Raw genomic sequence first — 18,431 nt, 5'->3', positions numbered from 1 at the left:
ACAGTAATAGTTGCCCAATTAATTACACACCAAAAAATGGACTTCCTCAAAGCAAAGGAGAAAAGTCTATTTTAAAATACACACACACATATATATACTTACATATTCTACCATATTGCTACTTTCACATTTCCTTTTACTCAGTTTCCAGTGCAGGCCAAGCTATGGAAAGAAAATTGGTTAAATGTGACATTAGTTTCCTTCTGCGGAGACTGGGCCATGTCACTTCTAGGCTCAAAAACCCTTCAGTAAGTCCCAACCTCCTGTGCCCAGCTTTCATGGCCCTCCTTCCTGATTTTAACTCATCCCGCTCCCTTTCTGGTGCTCTCCAATGAGCTACTAGCCATCCCACAAACATGCCCCAGACTCTCCTGACTCTGCAGCCATGCTCTTGTCCCCAAGGACACCTCCCAAATTAACCACTAGAGCCCTACCCATCCTTTCTAAGCCAACTCAAAGAATCTCCCCTCTGGTCTATCCAACCCAGGAACTGGGCTAAGTACTAAGGTTAAAAAGGCAAAAAGCTCTGGTCCTGCCCTCAAAGGGCCCCTAATAATGCGGGAGAACATACGTGGACAGCCACATATATACAAGATAAAGAAAGCGTAGTTGGAAGGCACTAGGGAGGAGGAGCCACGGAGAGTGGAAAAGGTCTACTGTAAAGGTGGGATCTGACGGGCATATGTAAGGAGAGACCATTCTAGGCACGGGGAGTAGCCAGTTCAAAGCCACAAAGGAAGAGATGGAACGTTATATACAGGGCATAGAGGAGAGCAAAGTATATGAAAGTTGGAAAGGTAGCAAGGGGCCATGTTGGGAAGGGCTTTGAATGCCAATTGGAGACCTTTCGATTTACCCTCGGGGTAAGAGGGAGCCATTGGAGTCTACTGGGGGGAGGAGTTCACATGATCAAGCCTATGGCAGCTGAAAGGAGCATGGTGTGGAATGGAGAGAAATTTGAGGCAGGGCCTGAAAGAGTCCAAGCAAAGGCTGATGACATTCTAATGAGGGAGACAATATGAATAGCGGCTTACATGGTGAGCCTTGTCTTTTGGGAAAGCTGAGGGAAAGATGGAATGGCCTGGGGAAGAGATATGAGGCAAGGAAGGCCAATCAAAGGCTACTGCAATCGTCGAGACTGGCTGTGTAGAGAGAATGGGACATACAGAAGAAAAATGCTGACAAGCTATGTGGGGTGGCCAGTTGGTGACTCAAAACCAGAGCTCAGCAAAGAGGGCAGGGCTGCAAACAGACGTGAACAGGGCCTGGTCTTAGGGAAGCTCTGCATTCAAGTCTGGCCTCAGGCACTTACTAGCTCTGTGACTCTGAACAAGTCCCTTAACAACTGTCTGCCTCAGTTTCCTCATCTATAAAATGAGAGTGATAATAATAGCGCTTATCTCCCAGGGTTTTTGTGAGGACCAAATGCAAAATGGAACTGAATTTCCCAAGAGGCTGAGATAGGCAAGAGAGAAGAATGTATGGAGCCAGTGCAGGGTTGATGGCCTGGTGGCAAAGGGCCAAGGAGAAGAGTGACAGCAGCTCATGATGACGATGAAGAACAGAGTTGGAGGTGGTAATTCTGAGAGCAAGGTAGAAAGGCAAGAGATTATAATCAAACGAGAATTTCAGAGTTCGTGAACATAGAGGTGGGATACTTGGGGCATGGTGGCAGTGCCATCTCTGAGGGTAGAAGAAGTGGCTGGAAAGAAGAGACAGAGGGATCTGAGTTGACTGAGGAGCAGGCAAATAAATTAAATAAATTTAAAATGTGTTATATTAAATTAAAATGAAGAAAATAAAATAAATTGAGGGTGCAACATTGAGTACCCAGTGGAAGGGTAGGAGCTTGAGTAGAATGAAAGACTAGGAAGGGGGACAGCCAGGTGGCTCAGTGAATTCAGAGATAGAGGTCCCAGGTTTGTATCTGGCCCCAGACACTTCCTAGTTGTGTGACCCTGCGCAAGTCACTTAACCGCCATTGCCTGGCCCTTAGCTCTCTTCTGTCTTAGAAGTGATACAAAGTGTTGGTGCTACAACAGAAGGTATTTTTAAAAACTATGAACCAGGCACTAAACTCAAGAAGGCAGGAAGAAGAATGTCCCGGGGCCTTATGGATAATGTTCACAAGGATCTGGATTAGGAGATAAATTTGACAATCGTGAACCTTGAAGAAGGTAAGCTTGCTGAATGCTATAGGTAGAGCAAAACCCTGAAAGTGGCAAGGGGAAGCAAGGACCTATGATCATGGGTCCCATCATGACTACTGAGGGGGGGCAGGAGGGAGAGTTGAGTGAAAAAGAACCCAGTAATGTAAGGGGTGGCCGGGAGGAAGCCAAGTGTCAGTGAGTGCCAAAAGATGCAAGAGTGAGGACGAAAAAGAAAAAGGCTGAAGAAGAAAGCAAGCTTGTTCTTTAAGGAGCAGGCAGCATCCCAGAGAGCACAGTGGAAAAGCGGCCAGACCTAGGGTGGGCCACGGGAGGGAGGAGGGAAGCTTCCACACACACTCAGCTGGCTCCGAGCACTCCGTTTAGGCTTCCATACTGCATTTAAAGCATCCTTTATAATATGGAGGTTTTATTTCTCTGCCAGACCCCAAACTCCAGGATAACAGGTACTGCGTCTTAGCCCAACCTTTCTTTGCACCGAACACTCAAAAGTGATTCTATGTCCAACACTTGGCATTACAGCAAGAGCAGGCTTACGTTCTGGCACCCATGTGAAGAGGCAGGATTTACCTCAGGAACCCTCATTAAGAGAAGGGAGGATTTCACAAAAGTCAGCGGATGACCAATGCAATCAAACCGCGAATCCTCTGCAAACAGGCTGGAGGAAAAGGGATCTCTAACTAGCAAAAACTTCTTTGACTGGAACCAGTAAAGTTTACAAGAACATGATGCTTTGGCTAAAATCCCATTCAATGTTTCTTACTTTGTGATACAATCTGTTGTTTTCCCATTCAAGTAACTTCTGAATAGATCTTCTTGTCTAGAGGAAAAGAGAGAGGGAAGAAAAAAGAAGCATGAGCATTCTAGAAAAAGGTTTGTCCACATCTTAACCCACCACCTCCCCCGGAAATTGTTCAATGTTTTCTGCCTATCTACAAAAATCCCTTCATCCCATCATCCCTTCTTCTAAAACGAAGACTCGAATATAGGCTAAAATATATGGTGCTACTGAGGAAAACTCCAGGAAGACCATATTTACATGAAAGAGTCAGAGCCACCTTCTCCAAAAGAAATGCACCCCAGGGAGTCAGCCATGAACCCAATTGCACTCCCCCAGTTCTTGGGGCCATCATAAAACTCAACCAAGTGTTTCAAACCCGTCAAGCAAGTCGAGAAAAGAACGATCCAAGATTCCTATCTGTGCATCTTAGAATATGTCTCTAATGGGCACCTAGCATGCCACGCTAACCAGTCTCCCTGTCGAAGGGCTTTCTTCCTGGGAAGGAAGACGATGCCATGTTGGCTACGAGGCCAAAGGACATCTGTGGAAAGGAGTGGCTCAGACATAGCCAGTAACTAGCATCGAGAGGGAAAGACACGAATGAAGAAGGTCTGGTCCACGGGGGATGAGGGGACGTGGGCACATTTACTTAATTTCTGCTTGGGAAATGGAGAGATTTGGTAGGAAGGCTAGAGGGAAAAGGATCAAAGAAGCTGAGAGACCCTAATACAAATATCAATAATATGGAACTAGGTCTTGAACAACGACACATGTAAAACCCAGTTACTCTCTGGCTACAAGGGAGGAGGGGAGGAAAAGAGCACGAATCATGTAACCATGGAAAAATTCTAAATTCTAAATTAATTAGATAAAAATGTTCAATTCTAAAAAAAAGAAGCCAAGAGTCAAAAAGTACAGGTCACAGCTGACAAGCAATAAACACATCTGATACCTCACAAGCTGGGGGAGACTTGGAGCAAGAGACATTTACTTCTTTCCCTTCTGAATCCATTTTGAGCGTGTAGAACACAAGGTCACGGACACCTTGGGTAAGTGTCCCTCATCAAAAAGCAATAACCAGGGGGGCAGCTCAGTGGCTCAGTGGATTGAGAGTCGGGTCTAGAGATGGGAGGTCCTGGGTTCAAATTTGACCTCAGACACTTCCCAGCTGTGTGACCCTGGGCAAGTCCCTTAACCCCCATTGCCTAGCCCTGACCACTCTTCTGCCTTGGAGCCAATACACAGTACTGACTCCAAGATGGAAGGTAAGGGTTTTAAAAAAAAAGCAATAACTGCAGCCAGCATTTCTGTGGCCCTCTGAGACTGGCAGAAAACTTGACAAATATCTCCTGCTGTAACAACCTTAAGAGGTAGGCTGCTATTATTATGCCCATTTTGCAGATAAGGAGTCCAAGGGCAGACAGATGTTAAGTGACTTAACTCACACAGCTAAGTCTGAAGCCAGATTTGAGCTCGGTCTTTCTTCCCAACTCTGGGCCCAATGCTCTAGCCACAGAAGCTGAGTCTCAGAATGTACAAGCCGTAGCTGGCAAAGAATCCCCTTGGCAATAAATGCACCTGCTACCTCACAAGTCCCTGCTCTCGCTCCCAACTCGCTCCTTGGCCCAGAGAAAAACTTGTGTGTTCAATTACTCCTTCTCTCTTTTAGCTTCAATTTCTGTGTCCCGCAGGCCCCCCTCCGTCTTCACTTCACTTGGCTGCATCATCCCATCAAGCTACCATTCTGGGTTTTGCATCTCAGGCTTCATAACCGAAGTCCACACTCATCTCTGCTTCCTATTCTTCTCCTCCTCACTCCCAAACCCTCGACAAGTTGGCTTCTAGCCTCATCAACTTCTCACCAAGGTTACCAATGCTTTCTTCTTCTTTTCTGAAACCCTTATCTTCCATCTTAGAATTCATCTTGTGTATCAAGGGGGGAAGTGTAAGGGACTTGCTCAGGGTCAAGCAGCTAGGAAGTGTCCAAGGCCAGTTATAAATAAATACTGGTTGGAGGAATGTGTTAACAGACCTATGCAGGGAACTCTGGGTATGGAGATCCTCTCCTCCAATACAGATGGACAGCTCCCTTAGAACCCAATCTTGTGCAACTGCCAAGAGCACTGAGAGTGAAGCGACTTGTCACCTAGCTAGTATGCGGCAGCAGCGGGAACAGGCCTCTGCTCCTTCTAGCCTCACTGGCTGTGATCCTGCCCAATCTGCCATTCTCTCTCTTCTTCTCTTGTGATGCTCCATCTGGTATTTCTACGCACCACCCCCCTGACTTCTTTAAGATGTAGCCATTCCTGAGCCTCCCAACTCCTAAGTGTTGCCCCTCCCAAACTACCCTGTATTCAAATATCTGTGTACACATGGCTGCATGTATCTGTCTCCCTTAAATCCCACTCACCCACAGACATGGCCCCTGATGTCACTGGTCCTCTGGAAAAGAGAAGCCCAAAGAGAGCAGCAACAACGTGTGTATATACACATGCACTGATTAACTTTAGATCTATGCTCTGTGAATATTTCCATTAGATACATCCATACGTGGGTGTAGACACACATCCACACAAGAACACAAAGTCCCTACCAGTGTACAGATTGTTTCCTTCTTTGTCCTGAGCCGCCAGGACATGGCAGGCTCTTCCTAAGTATGTGACCACTGATAAAGTAGATTCCAAGGCTGTATCCATTGGGTCAAGCTGCCCCTCTACGTGAACGGTACAAATGGTTCTGGCTCAAACTTTTAAAATGCTCTGTTCTTCTTTCTCCACCTCTGCCCCCAAAGGACAAACTGTGCTTTAGAAAACATGACTGGGGGGACAGGGCTTGCCAATGTTCCAGTCCCCTAGAATATACTTGACCCCAGGCAGAATTATGTCTTTCTCATTTCAAAGCCTGAAATGGAAGGCCAGGGCTTGGCCTTTTGTTTCTATGAGGCTGATGCTGGGGGTTTTGTTCCTTGGGGACTTTAAACATGAGAATAGAACCAGAGATGAACCAGCCTGTCTATACTTTCAGGGCCAAGCAACACCTTCCTTCCTTCTGTATGTGGACACACACAGACATTCTGTGTCCCCTTCTGGATCTCTCTCCCTCCTCCTGTCCTTCCTCTGTCTTTCTCATTTAGTCATGATAAGTACAGACAAGTTAAGAAGAGGTGATCTGATCTCCAACCCATCTCAGCAGCAAGAATTAGAAAGAGAAATTCCATTTACAATCAGCCTAGACAATATAAAATACTTAGGAATCTATCTGCCGAGACAAACACAGGAACTATATGAACACAACTACAAAACACTCTCCACACAATTAAAACTAGATCTAAACAATTGGAAAAACATTGCTTGCTCATGGGTGGGATGAGCTAACATAATAAAAAGGACAATCCTACCCAAATGAATTTACTTATTCAGTGCCATACCCATTGAACTACCAAAAACTTCTTTACAGAATTAGAAAAAACCATAACAAAGTTCATTTGGAAGAACAAAAGATCAAGGATACCCAGGGAAATAATGAAAAAAAAATACAAAGAAAGGTGGCCTTGCAGTACAATATCTCAAGCTATACTATAAAGCAGCGGTCATCAAAACAATTTGGTACTGGCTAAGAGACAGAAGGGAGGATCAGTGGAATAGACTTGAGGTAAATGACCTCAGCAGGACAGTCTATGATAATCCCAAAGATCCCAGATTTTGGGACCAAAACCCACTTTTTGATAAAAACTGCTGGGAAAATTGGAAGACAGTGTGGGAGAGATTAGGTTTAGATCAACATCTCATCCCCTACACCAAGATAAACTCAGAATGGGTGAATGACCTGAATATAAAGAAGGAAACTATAAGCAAATTAGGTGAACACAGAATAGTATACATGTCAGATCTTTGGGAAAGGAAAGACTTTAAAACCAAGCAAGAGCTAGAAAAAAATCACAAAATGTAAAATCAATAATTTTGATGACATAAAATTAAAAAGTTTTTGTACAAATAAAACTAATGTATCCAAAATTAGAAGGGAAGCAACAAATTGGGAAACAATCTTCATGACAAAAACCTCTGACAAAGGTCTAATTACTCAAATTTATAAATAGCTAAACCAATTGTACAAAAAAATCAAGCCATTCTCCAATTGATAAATGGGCAAGGGACATGAATAGGCAATTTTCAGTTAAAGAAATCAAAACTATTAATAAGCACATGAAAAAAGTGCTCTAAATCTCTTTTAATCAGAGATGCAAATCAAAATAACTCTGAAGTACCAGTACCACCTCACACCTAGCAGATTGGCTAACATGGCAGCAAAGAAAGTAATGAATGCTGGAGGGGATGTGGCAAAGTTGGGACATTAAAGCATTGCTGGTGGAGTTGTGAATTGATCTAACCATTCTGGACGGCAATTTGAAACTATGCCCAAAGGGCGCTAAAAGAATGTCTGCCCTTTGATCCAGCCATAGTACTACTTGGTCTGTACCCCAAAGAGATAATAAGGAAAAATACATGTACAAGAATATTCATAGCTGTGCTCTTTGTGGTGGCAAAAAAAAATGGAAAATGAGGGGATGCCTGTCAATTGGGGAATGGCTAAACAAATTATGGTATCTGTTGGTGATGCCCATCGATTGGGGAATGGCTAAACAAATTATGGTACCTGTTGGTGATGGAATACTATTGTGCTCAAAGGAATAATAAAGTGGAGGAATTCCATGTGAACTGGAACAACCTCCAGGAATTGATGCAGAGCAAAAGGAGCAGAACCAGGAGAACATTGTACACAGAGACGGATACACTGTGGTACAATCAAATGTAATGGACTTCTCCATTAGTGGCAATGCAGTGATCCTGAACAACTTGGAGGGATCTACGAGAAAGACCACTATCCACATTCAGAGGAAAAACTGTGGGAGCAGAAACACAGAAGAAAAACAACTGCTTGATCACATGGGTCGAGGGGGATATGATTGGGGATGTAGACTCCAAATGAACATCCTAATGCAAACACCAACAACAGGGAAATAGGTTCTGATCAAGGACACATGTAATTCCCAATGAAATTGTGCGTTGGCTGTGGGAAGAGTGGGTGGAGGGGAGGGAGGGAAAGAATATGATTCTTGTAACCAAGGAATCATGTTCTAAATTGACTAATAAACTAATTCAAATGGGAAAAAAAGAAGAGGTGATCTGATTGGGCCTAGAAACACACTGGCCACCACGTGTTCTTCTGAGGAGTTTGAAATTTCTGAGTGTAGCCAGTGATCCCAGGCAAAATGAGTGGAAGCTAGAAGGGTGCCTTAGAGACCATTTAGTCTGAGCCCTCATTTTACAGCTAAGGAACCTTAGGTTCAGAGGCCAAGTGACTTGGTGACCATCACCCATACAGTCAGCAGTAGAGCCTGAATTCTGGGTCAAATCCTTGAACTCCAAATATCGGGCCCTTTCCATTGTGCCATGCTGCCCCTGGGTGGAGATGTATAAAAAGGCTCAGCCGAGGTTGGCTGCAGGTCAAGGAGGCAAACAACAGCCTTCAGCAGGAGCCACATATTAAAGAGTGTTGAGTCTTTAGTGAAATCTTAATAACTTGATACAAGAAATCATTTACTCATCTAATATGCAGGAGTTAGGTGATTCTAAGATCCTTTCCATTTTTTAAAAATTTTATTTAATTAGATGATTTAGAATAATTTTCCATGGTTACAAGACTCATGTTCCCTCCTTCCCCTCCCATATATGATGCACAATTCCACTGGGTTTAACATGTGCCACCGATCAAGACCCATTTCCATATTATTAGTATTTGCACTAGGGTGATCTTTTAGAGTCTACTTTCCCAGTCATAGCCCCACCGACCCATGTGATCAAGCGGTTGTCTTTCTTTGGTGTTTCTTTTCCCACAGTTCTTCCTCTGCATGCAGATAGTGTTCTTTCTCATATGTCCCTCCAAATAGTTCTGGATCATTGCATTGCTACTAGTAGAGAAGTTCACACCTTTCCATTTTAAATCACTATTTCTACATCTCTGCAGGTTGAAAAGGCCCAGGGTCAACTAGGTGGCACAGAGGATAGAGAGCCATGTCTAGAAATGAGAGGTCCTGGGTTCCAATTTGGCCTCGGACACTCCCTAGCTGGGAGACCCTGGACAAGTCACTTAAGCCCAATTTTGACCTTGACCTTCTGTCTTACCTTGACCTTCTGTCTTAGAGTTGTTACTAAAATAGAAGGTATAGGTTTTAAAAAAGAGATGGAAGGCCCAAGAATGTTGTTCTCAGACTACCACTGGTAGGAAACGTGCAGCAATGGGCAAATTTATAAGAAGCCCCAGAGAATATGTTAGTTTGTCCTGCTGCAGCCAAGTAACTGTGACCCCTGAAGCCTGCTCTCCATTCTATAGGTTACCAGGAACAATGAAATATTCTTTCATGAAACTACAGAGCTTCAAAGTGAAACTCAAGAAGGAGAATCTGAAGAGGCAGAGAGGAATCTTGCCCTGTGCTGGAAGGCTGGAAGGTAAGAATATGACAGAGCGGGCAGCCAGGTGGTTCAGTGGATAAAGCACCAGGCCAGGTGACAGAAGGACATAAGATACTTCCTAGCCGGGTGCTCCTGGGCAAGTCATTTATCCCCATTGCCTAGCCCTTACCTCTCTTCCTTTTTGGAACTGATACTCAGTATCAAATTGAAGACTGAAAATAAAGGGTTTTTTAAAAACACACACACAAAGGACACAAGCACACAGGATGTACTCATCCCTGCAGAAACTGATAACTCACAGAATTCATACTCAGTCTCAGACAGTTGGCAGAGTGCATTAGAGAAACCATAGTTGTGCCAAAAGAATGCCGGTATTGTTTGTTCCCTTTGGGTTTAAAGTAAGAGGAATATGGGCAAGAGTGCCCAAGAGCAGACAGGCACATCTGTCGTACCAAGGTGTATACTTACTCTCTTGTTAAGACAAACCACGGGCCATAGGCTGCACCCCAGAGTGCAGCAGCAACACAAGCAGCCGCACAACAGCCACTTGATACTGACTGGAAGGTTTTTCTGTAAGCAGGCATTCACACGGCCAATACTGGTCTTGAATTCTTCTGGGGCTACCTGCGGGAGAAGAAGAATCATTTGGAGGTGGTGGTGTCCCAAAACCAAGTCTAGCACGATCCTTTTCATCACCCGTAAACCAAAATGTGGCTGGGGTCACCTTCCAACTGCCACATAATTATAGATAAGACACTTGGGGGATGTTAAAAAGTAAAAAATGATCAGAGGATGAGTCCACAGAAGCTCGTCAACTCTTCCAATGACGGAGGAATAAAAAGGCAGCAGAAGACAAGTAACCATTAGTGATATTTGTAGTAAATATTAACTCTCTCCCTCTGCATGCCAGGAATGGGCATACACCTGATTTCTTACCATTTGCTCCCACAAATAAGAATCTTTTTTGTAGCCGTTCATTGATTCTAGTTCAATATGCCAAACACTGCCAAAGAAAAGGGGTGATAACTGATGACAATCAAGCTTTTGGTGGCCTCTCAATATCTGGAGGGTGCAGACAGGAAGGCGGCCTGAAGTGGAAAAAAGAACACTGAACCTGAGAATTAAACTAGGCTTCACTCTACTTCTGACCAGGGAATATGGCGCAAATCATGGGACCAGAGGACCACATATTCCAAGTTGGAAGAGATCTCAGGCCTGGAGTGCAACAACTTCTATGTCTTACGGAGGAGGAAACCGAGTCATGTTGCTTCTCTTCAAACTGAAAGGACAATGTTTCTGAAGGTCAGAACACAAAGATACCACTGAGAGGCATTAATTAAAGCACAGGCAAAGTTTTCTGGAGGAACTGAATAAAGCCTACAGACACTATAAATGGCCGTTGATTTTCCCATCTCTAAAATGGACATCACAGTTACCTTGCCTATCTCACAGGGTTGTTTTCATAATCAAATGAGATTTTTTTAATCTCTTACTTCCATTTGGAATCAGTTCTATGTATTGGCTCCAAAGCAGAAGAGTGGAAAGGCTAGGTAATGCAGGTTAAGTGACTCACCCAGGGTCACCCAGCTGGGAAGTGGCTGAGATCACATTTGAATCTAGGACCTTCTGTCTCTAGGCCTGGCTCTCAATCCACTGAGCCACCCAGCTGTCGACAGTGTCTTAAACATGTGTCTTCTAGATCCCAGCTATAATAGTTATTGTTATTGTGGACAGGCTGCCTCAAAAATAAGGTGCCACTAGAAAACATATTTGTACCCCACCCCGTGCCCCGTAAATCTGTAGTATGCCAAGTGAGCAGTGCTGAGCACTGGCTGACAACTCAATTTGTGGCTGTTTTGTTCATATACAGTATGGGAAAGCAGCGGCTAGATCCAGCTGCTGGATCCAGAACCCAGAGAAGCAGGGTTTGAAGGCTAACCCTGTGGACCTACCCTCTGGGGGCCTTAGTCTCCCCACTTCTGTAAAATGAATGGGTTGGACTAGATCTACGGGTTTTAAAGTCTGAAGCCTCAAAGTTCTCCAGTCACAGTCTCTCCTGTTCCTCTCTGACACTACTACTAACAAGAAGCGAAAGGATTCCTTAGATGGACCTGGAAAACATAACCTCAGGGTTTTGCAAGTCTGTGAAAGTCATGGGCCTTAAGGGGGAATCCTTATTCTGGACTTCAAAAACTGATTCCCCTTCAGTGTCAAATGACCCCTCTTTGAAGGCCACAATCCCCTAAAATCCCCTACCTAGCGGGAAATGAGCAAGTGAGGAAATGATGCCTTTGGAAAAGGGAAGTCACAAAAACACAAATCAAGGAAGGTAATTTAGGTGTCAAAAAATATTTATGGGGGCAGCTAACTGGCTCAGTGGATTGAGAGCCAGGCCTAGAGATGGGAGATCCTGAGTTCAAATCTGACCTCAAACACTTCCTAGATGTGTGATCCTGGGCAAGTCACTTGACCTCCACTGCCTAGCCCTTACTGCTCTTCTACCTTGGAACCAATACACAGTATTGCTTCTAAGACAGAAGGAAAGCTTGTTGGGTTTGTTTTTTTTTTTTGAGGGGGGGGGGAGGGAGAGAGAGACAGAGAGAGAGAGTGTGTGCACTTCACTAGCCCTCACAACATTATCACCAACTCGGCTTCACTTCTATCATGAAGGCCAATATGAATTAAGAGGACATCAGAGGCAAATAAAATGACCAGAGGATCCAGTATCATCATTTCCAATCTCAGGACCATCGAGGACATTAAGTACATGTAATCACACAAAATGGTTTTGACTAGTTCCCATCAACCAATCTGCTTAATTGTTTTGATTAGAATTTGGTACACTGCCCACTGAACCGACTGCCTGTGGTTGTTACAGGTAAGAGTTTGAAGCTTTCTTTATGGAGGTAAAGCAAAATGAATTGCAAAAGAATTGCTGCCCTTTGGATTTTCAGCAAGATTTGCAGAGCAACTTGCCTGAGCTGCATTCAGCCTAAATATCCATTCAAAATCATTGGTGAAAGTACAGGTTTCTGATAATAAACACAAAATCTGCAATTGTTCATCTACCCATCAACACACACACACACTCCTCCCCAACGCTGTCTCTTTGTCTCTGTCTCTCTCTCTTCCTCTTTCCTTTCTCTATCTCTCCTTCTCTCTTTCTGTTTCCCTCTCTCCCTCCGTCTCTGTCTCTTTTGTGTCTTTCCTGTCTCTCTGTCTGTCTCTCCGTCTTCTCCATCCCTGTCTCTGTCCTTCCCCTCCTCTCTGTTTATCTCCTCTGTCTCTCTATCTTCTGTCTCTTTCTATCTCTTCTGTCTCTATCTCCCAATTTCTGTTTCTCTCTTCTCCATCTGTATCTTTCTGCCTCTCTTTCCCTCTCTCCATCTGATTCTGCCTCTCCCTGCCTTTCTCCCTCTCTGTCATCTCTTTTTCTCTGTCTCTCTCACTCTCTCTGTCTCTCTGCCTTCTCTCTCCCTGTCTCCTTCTCTCCCTCTCTGACTTGTCTTTTTGTCCCTCTGTCTCTCTTTTCCCCCCTCTCTGTCTCTTCTCTTTCTCTCCCTCTCTGCCTCTCTTTTTATGTCTCTCTGTCTCCTCTGTCTCTGTTTCTCTTTTTCTCTCTCCCCATCTCCTGTCTCTCTCTCCCTCCCTCTCTGTCTCTCCCACTTTATTTCTGTCTCCTGTCTCTCTATCTCCAATGTCTCTCCCCATCTCTGTCTGTCTATTTCCCTCTCTTCATGTCTCTTTCTCTCTGTCTCCTCTTTCTCCCCCTCTCTCTGTCTCCTTCCCTCCCTCCCCTCTCTCCCCCTCTCCCTTATCCCCTTCTCTTTCCCACTCTCTGTCTCTCCCTGTCTCCTTTCTCTCTGTCTCCTGTGTCTCTCCTATCTCCTGTGTCTCCCTCTCCCCATCTCTGTCTCTTTATGTCCTCTCCATCTGTCTCTCCATCTTTCTCTCTCCCTCTCTGTCTCTCCCTCTCTGTGTCTGTCCCTCTCTGCCTCTGTCTCCTGTTTCTCTCATCTCTGCCTCCTGTCTCTCTCTCTCCTTCTGTCTGTCTCTCTTTACCTCTCTCTCTGTCTCTCTCCTCTCCCCTCTCTCTCTTCCCCTCTTGTCTCTCTCTACCTCTGTCTGTATCTCCTTGTCCCTCTCCATCTTTCTATCCATCTCTCTCTCTCTCCCTCCCTCTCTCTGTCTGCCTCTCTCTCTCTGTGTCTCCTTGTCCCTCTCTGTCTTTCTATGTCTCTCTCCCTCCCTCTGAATGTCTCTCCCTCTCTCCGTCTGTCTCCCTTTCCATCTCTCTGTCAGCTCAGAGCATGGATCTGGGGTGGGGAGGGTCTCAAGTCATGCAAGAAAGCTCCATGGATAAAGAAATGAGGGATTTCAGGGAGTGGTGGCCAATGGATAGCTACTGCTAGGGCATGGCAAGCCACTTGTGAAGGGGCCACAGCTTTGCTGGGCTTTGGTCATTGTTGGCTGTGAAATGTTTGATTGCTACCTTTTTGACTTTACAGTAGACTCTGTCCACACACTCCCCCCCTAACACATAATTCCGTTGCCTTCTGCACACATTCTCCAGGCCCCCAGCTGCCTTCCCCACACCCCTACCCCCACCCACAAAGACACACACAATTGAACTCTCCCTGGAAATCAAAGAAAACATCTCAGCACAGCCCACACAGGCCCACATTCCACATCCCATGTGGCAGGGAGGAAGGGGGCAGGTGGTCAGTTTCCTTACTGAACCGGTTCCTTGGGGCAAAAACAGAGCATACCATTAATGTTTCATCTGCTGTTTAGGGTTGCTCTCACTTAGAAAATACTGGCCAGTGTGGACACAGCTGCCCTCCCAGTCCTGCTTTATTCCCAACCATCTTTTCTTTGCACTGAAAGATTCAGAAGCATCTTGTTTCTTTTCGGACCTTGGGGTCTATTCTCTTATGACAACACCCAACACTGAAGTCTGTTTCATATGATACTACATGGATTACCCAGAACCACTGCTCACCAGCCCCGAGTGACGGACCATTCACTGGGATCTTTTGGCCTTGGAAAACGGATGTTGCACGTTGGTATTAAATGAAGTTGGGAAAGTGAGATCTCTTTGAATTTAAAAGAAGGGTTCAGGGTCATCTGTTACTTACTTTTCCGGTCAGAACTGAAGGAAATTCTGTATCAAATTTGTTGCTCAATCCAAACCTTGAAAACAAAAAGAAAGAAGGAATATTCTAACCAACTCGGTTAACATGACTTTGAACATTATGCTACTCTAACAGGCTGGCCTTGTGTTTTTCACTCACACTCACACACACACACACACACACACACACACACACACACACACACACACAATATCCCTCCGGGCGTCTAGTTTTCTGGATGAATCTTGAAGCTGGCATTTTTGCACATTAGTTGAAATAATGTAGAGATCAAAAAAATTAACATGGGAAGTTTTCAAAATCCTGGAATGTTAATTCTCATTAAACATGTTAGCATGGCAACACGGAACAATGTCAGAGTCTAACTGAAATAGACCTTTTTCTAACCACTAACCTTCCATCTTAGACTCAATACTGTGTATTGGTTCCAAGGTGGAAGAGAGGTAAGTGCTAGATAGTTGGGGTTAAGTGACCTGCTCAAGGTCACTCATTTAGGAAGTATCTGAGGTCACATTTGAACCCAAGACCTACCATCTCTCGGCCTGGCTCTAGGTCCAGCTGTTCCCTAATAACTGAGTGAAAGAAATGTTGGTAGACCTCTAGCAACTCCCCAACGTCAGAATAAAATGCTTTGGGGTTTGGGCTTTGTGGGGGGAAAGGGCAAGTTCATCCAGTTTCCACCCCAAATACAGAGGTACCTTTACCTGCCTACCTGCTCAATTCTGACAGCAACCATGCCTATCCCCATTTCCCCCAAAAGCCTGTCAAATTTTCCCAAAGAAACTCTTGGGGATTCCCTGGACCCAAGGCTGTACCTTGCACTTCTGCCCTGCCACAGTAATGGCAAGGGCAGAATCGTGTTCTGTTCTACTGGGGATTGCTGGATCATAACCAATAGCATGTTGTCCTGGACTATAAACTTGGGCATAAGAGGCGTATATACGTTCCTAATCCCTGTGACCACCACAGGGCCTCACATACACAGGGCCTTTTGGCCAGATGAGGCATTTGATCAGTACTTGCTGAATGAATGACAACAGTATTGAATTCATCTTGGAAACGGTGCCTTTTAGAGCAGAGAGGTGTATCGTCTAGAGTAGATTAAACATGGGGTTTGTAGTCATTTCGATTTTTTCAAATGGGCATCAAGCCATTGGTACAGTCAGGAATCTAACCTCCTATTATGCTATTATTTCTGAGGAGGAAAACAAATCAGATTGCACTCCTAACAATAAAGCCTTCTGGACTCTTTCCCATCCCTTGGAGTCCAATTCCAACATCACTTCCTCCAGGAAGTGTCTCCTGATACACACACACACACACACACACACACACACACACACACACACACACAGGCTCTCACATAATCACTTCGTTAGCACCTACTTCCCTTGTGCATTTATTTCATTGGGACAAGTTGGGCCTGGGAGTCGGGAAGACTTGAGCTCAAATCTTACCTGAGTCCCTGACTAGCTATGTGACCTTGGCCAAGTCATGCACCACTGCCTGCCTCCAGTTCCTCTTCCATAAAATGGGGATAACAATAGTGTCTACCTCCAAAGGTTGTTGTGAAGAAGGAATGTTTGTAAAGGACTTTGCAAACCTTAAAAGCACTATATGAATGCTAGCTATGACCACTCTGTATTATCATTAGGAATGTATGTGTCTCCCTCCAAAAAACTATAAACTCTCACAGAGCTCCTGCTCCCTGGGGACTTGGGCTGGTTTCTTGGCGATGTATCGCCATCCAGTAGCACAGACCCCAAATGTAGTACAGGCTTACTAGATGGCTGCTGAATTCAGAAGTTCCAATAGCCTTCCTTTTCTCATTTAATCCCTCAAGCCAACCTACATTGTGACCCTCACTCAGCACTCTAACATGTCCAAAATTGGGGCCATTGTGAGGGGCAGCTGGGTGGCTCAGTGGATTGAGTCGGGCCTAGAGATAGGAGGTCCTGGGTTCAAATGTGGCCTCAGACACTTCCCAGGGCAAGTCACTTCACCCTCATTGCTTAGCCCTTATCACTACCAAGTGCTGATTCTAAGATGGAAGGTTAGGGGTTAAAAAAGGAAGGCCAAACATTAGGGAAACTACAAGAAAGAAAATGGCCAAGAAAATGTCTAGGAGTTTCTATAGAAGTATGAGATCTAACATGTCATGAAAGAGCCATTTCTTGGGTCCACTTTGGCCTTAGAAAATAGAGGTGCTATCGACAAGAAGTCTAAGGAAGGCATCCATTCAAAAATGTCCCCATGGAAAAGCTAGCTATACTGGGAAGAAGCAAGTGGAGTCCGACAACAGGGGAGGGGGCCTCCCACCAGCTGATTACAGCTGCCCTCGGATGCAAAATCCAACATCTTAGCAGCTTGGATTGGTTAAAAAACAATGATGATGATACCCACAAAAACAAAACTCTAAGTCCTGTGAAAATGTCATGTGGCCTACATAACCTATACCATGACTGTTAGCCCTCCCTCTCAGGGGGAGAGAGAGGAGGGAGCGAGAGAATTTGGATCACTAAACATCAGAAAACAAACATGAAAAGTTGTCTCTACGTGTACTTGGGGGGAAGGACAAGAAGATATTACCAGAGGAAAAGGAAAAAAGAAAACATTGTGTGGGCAGTAGCCAACATCTAAAGCTGGAAGTTGAAATCAGAACAAAAGCTACAATTTAAAAATCCAAACAAAAAATACTATAAAATTCAGCTATGATCCCAGGCCTGACCTTTTGTGTGTAAGAAAAAAAACTGTCCAGTGTTGTAAGCTCACATTCCTGTGGTATTTTAAGGTTTATAAAGCCCTTTCATCACAATAACCCCAGGAGGCAGGTGGGCCAAGTACTTTCTCCATTTAAGAGAGAAAGAAACCAGGGCCCCAGAGGTACGTAAAATGTCCAGGGTGAACCATCTCGTCCTGTGCCAGGGGCCAGGGTTCAAACCCTCCGCCCCCATCTGAACTCTCTCTAAATACTCCCACAGAGTCAGTGTAAACCTAATAGTCCCTAAATTCCAAGGCCTAGGATTGGCTTGGTGGCGTCTTTGGACTTTATTTCACAGTGTGAGGAATCCATATTTTAGTATTTAATTTACCATTACATGCTAATCCCAGACTCTGGAACACAAATAAGTTCATGGACTAAGGGCAGGCCAATCCACCTAAATGAGAATGCAAAGGCTTTAATGCATTAATCAAGGCTAGATTTAATCTCCTTTCACAAAGAAGCTTTTGATAGGCCACAAGAGCCCGGGTTCCGATGCAAGCTGGTTGAAGCTCTTAAGCAGGGATGTATTTTCCATTTTTCCTAAAGGTTTTTTCCTGCCCCAAAGTTCTGCTGGTTCCAGCTGAGAAGGAACCTGGGGGATCATTGAGGCCTTCCTCCAGAGTAGGAGCCTCCAAAAGTTGACCTCCATGGGCTCCCATTGCTTTCCAATGATTTCTAAGTACCCAGGCCTACCTGCACTTTGGCTAATTAACAAGCATCTCCTCTCTGGCTAGCACCACGTTGATGTGAATCCCTGTGCACTGGCTCAACAACTCCCAGTGGACATGGGGTTTTGCTCGTCGTTCCAAATAACTAGCCTATGGATGATTCTCGTCATGGTGGGCGTCTGCTAAGATAGAGCATGACCTACTTCCAAACCTCCTAAGGTTGTCGTTAAAAGGGTTCTGCCCAAAGCCAAAACTTAAGGGACAAATCATGCAACTCCATGGTGCTGCTTGGGCATTTAAAGTCCATTCCAATCTAGCTCTGGCCTGCCTTTCTAGGCTGATTACACATCACTTCCCCCATTCACCACATTCCAGTCAAACTGGTCTGCTTGGAGCTTGCTGTACAGAACAGTCTTGGCACAGCCTC

At 44.8% G+C, this 18,431-nt stretch overlaps 1 protein-coding gene across 2 annotated transcripts in view; it reads right to left on the bottom strand.

The window, feature by feature from the left end:
* CHIC1 (cysteine rich hydrophobic domain 1) overlaps positions 1-18,431 on the bottom strand; it is a 59,208-nt gene that overhangs the window by 19,942 nt on the left and 20,835 nt on the right. For both annotated transcript variants that reach the window (XM_056809157.1, XM_056809158.1), the window contains 4 exons: positions 14,558-14,612; positions 9,888-10,043; positions 2,932-2,988; positions 103-162 (listed from right to left, as the gene is read on the bottom strand). In XM_056809157.1, coding sequence (XP_056665135.1) covers positions 103-162; positions 2,932-2,988; positions 9,888-10,043; positions 14,558-14,612 — 328 coding nt within the window. The remainder of the gene's footprint in view (positions 1-102; positions 163-2,931; positions 2,989-9,887; positions 10,044-14,557; positions 14,613-18,431) is intronic.

Source organism: Monodelphis domestica, chromosome X (assembly GCF_027887165.1).
Source record: "Monodelphis domestica isolate mMonDom1 chromosome X, mMonDom1.pri, whole genome shotgun sequence".
NCBI lineage: Eukaryota > Metazoa > Chordata > Mammalia > Didelphimorphia > Didelphidae > Monodelphis > Monodelphis domestica.
This window is presented reverse-complemented; position numbering and strand designations above follow the sequence as displayed.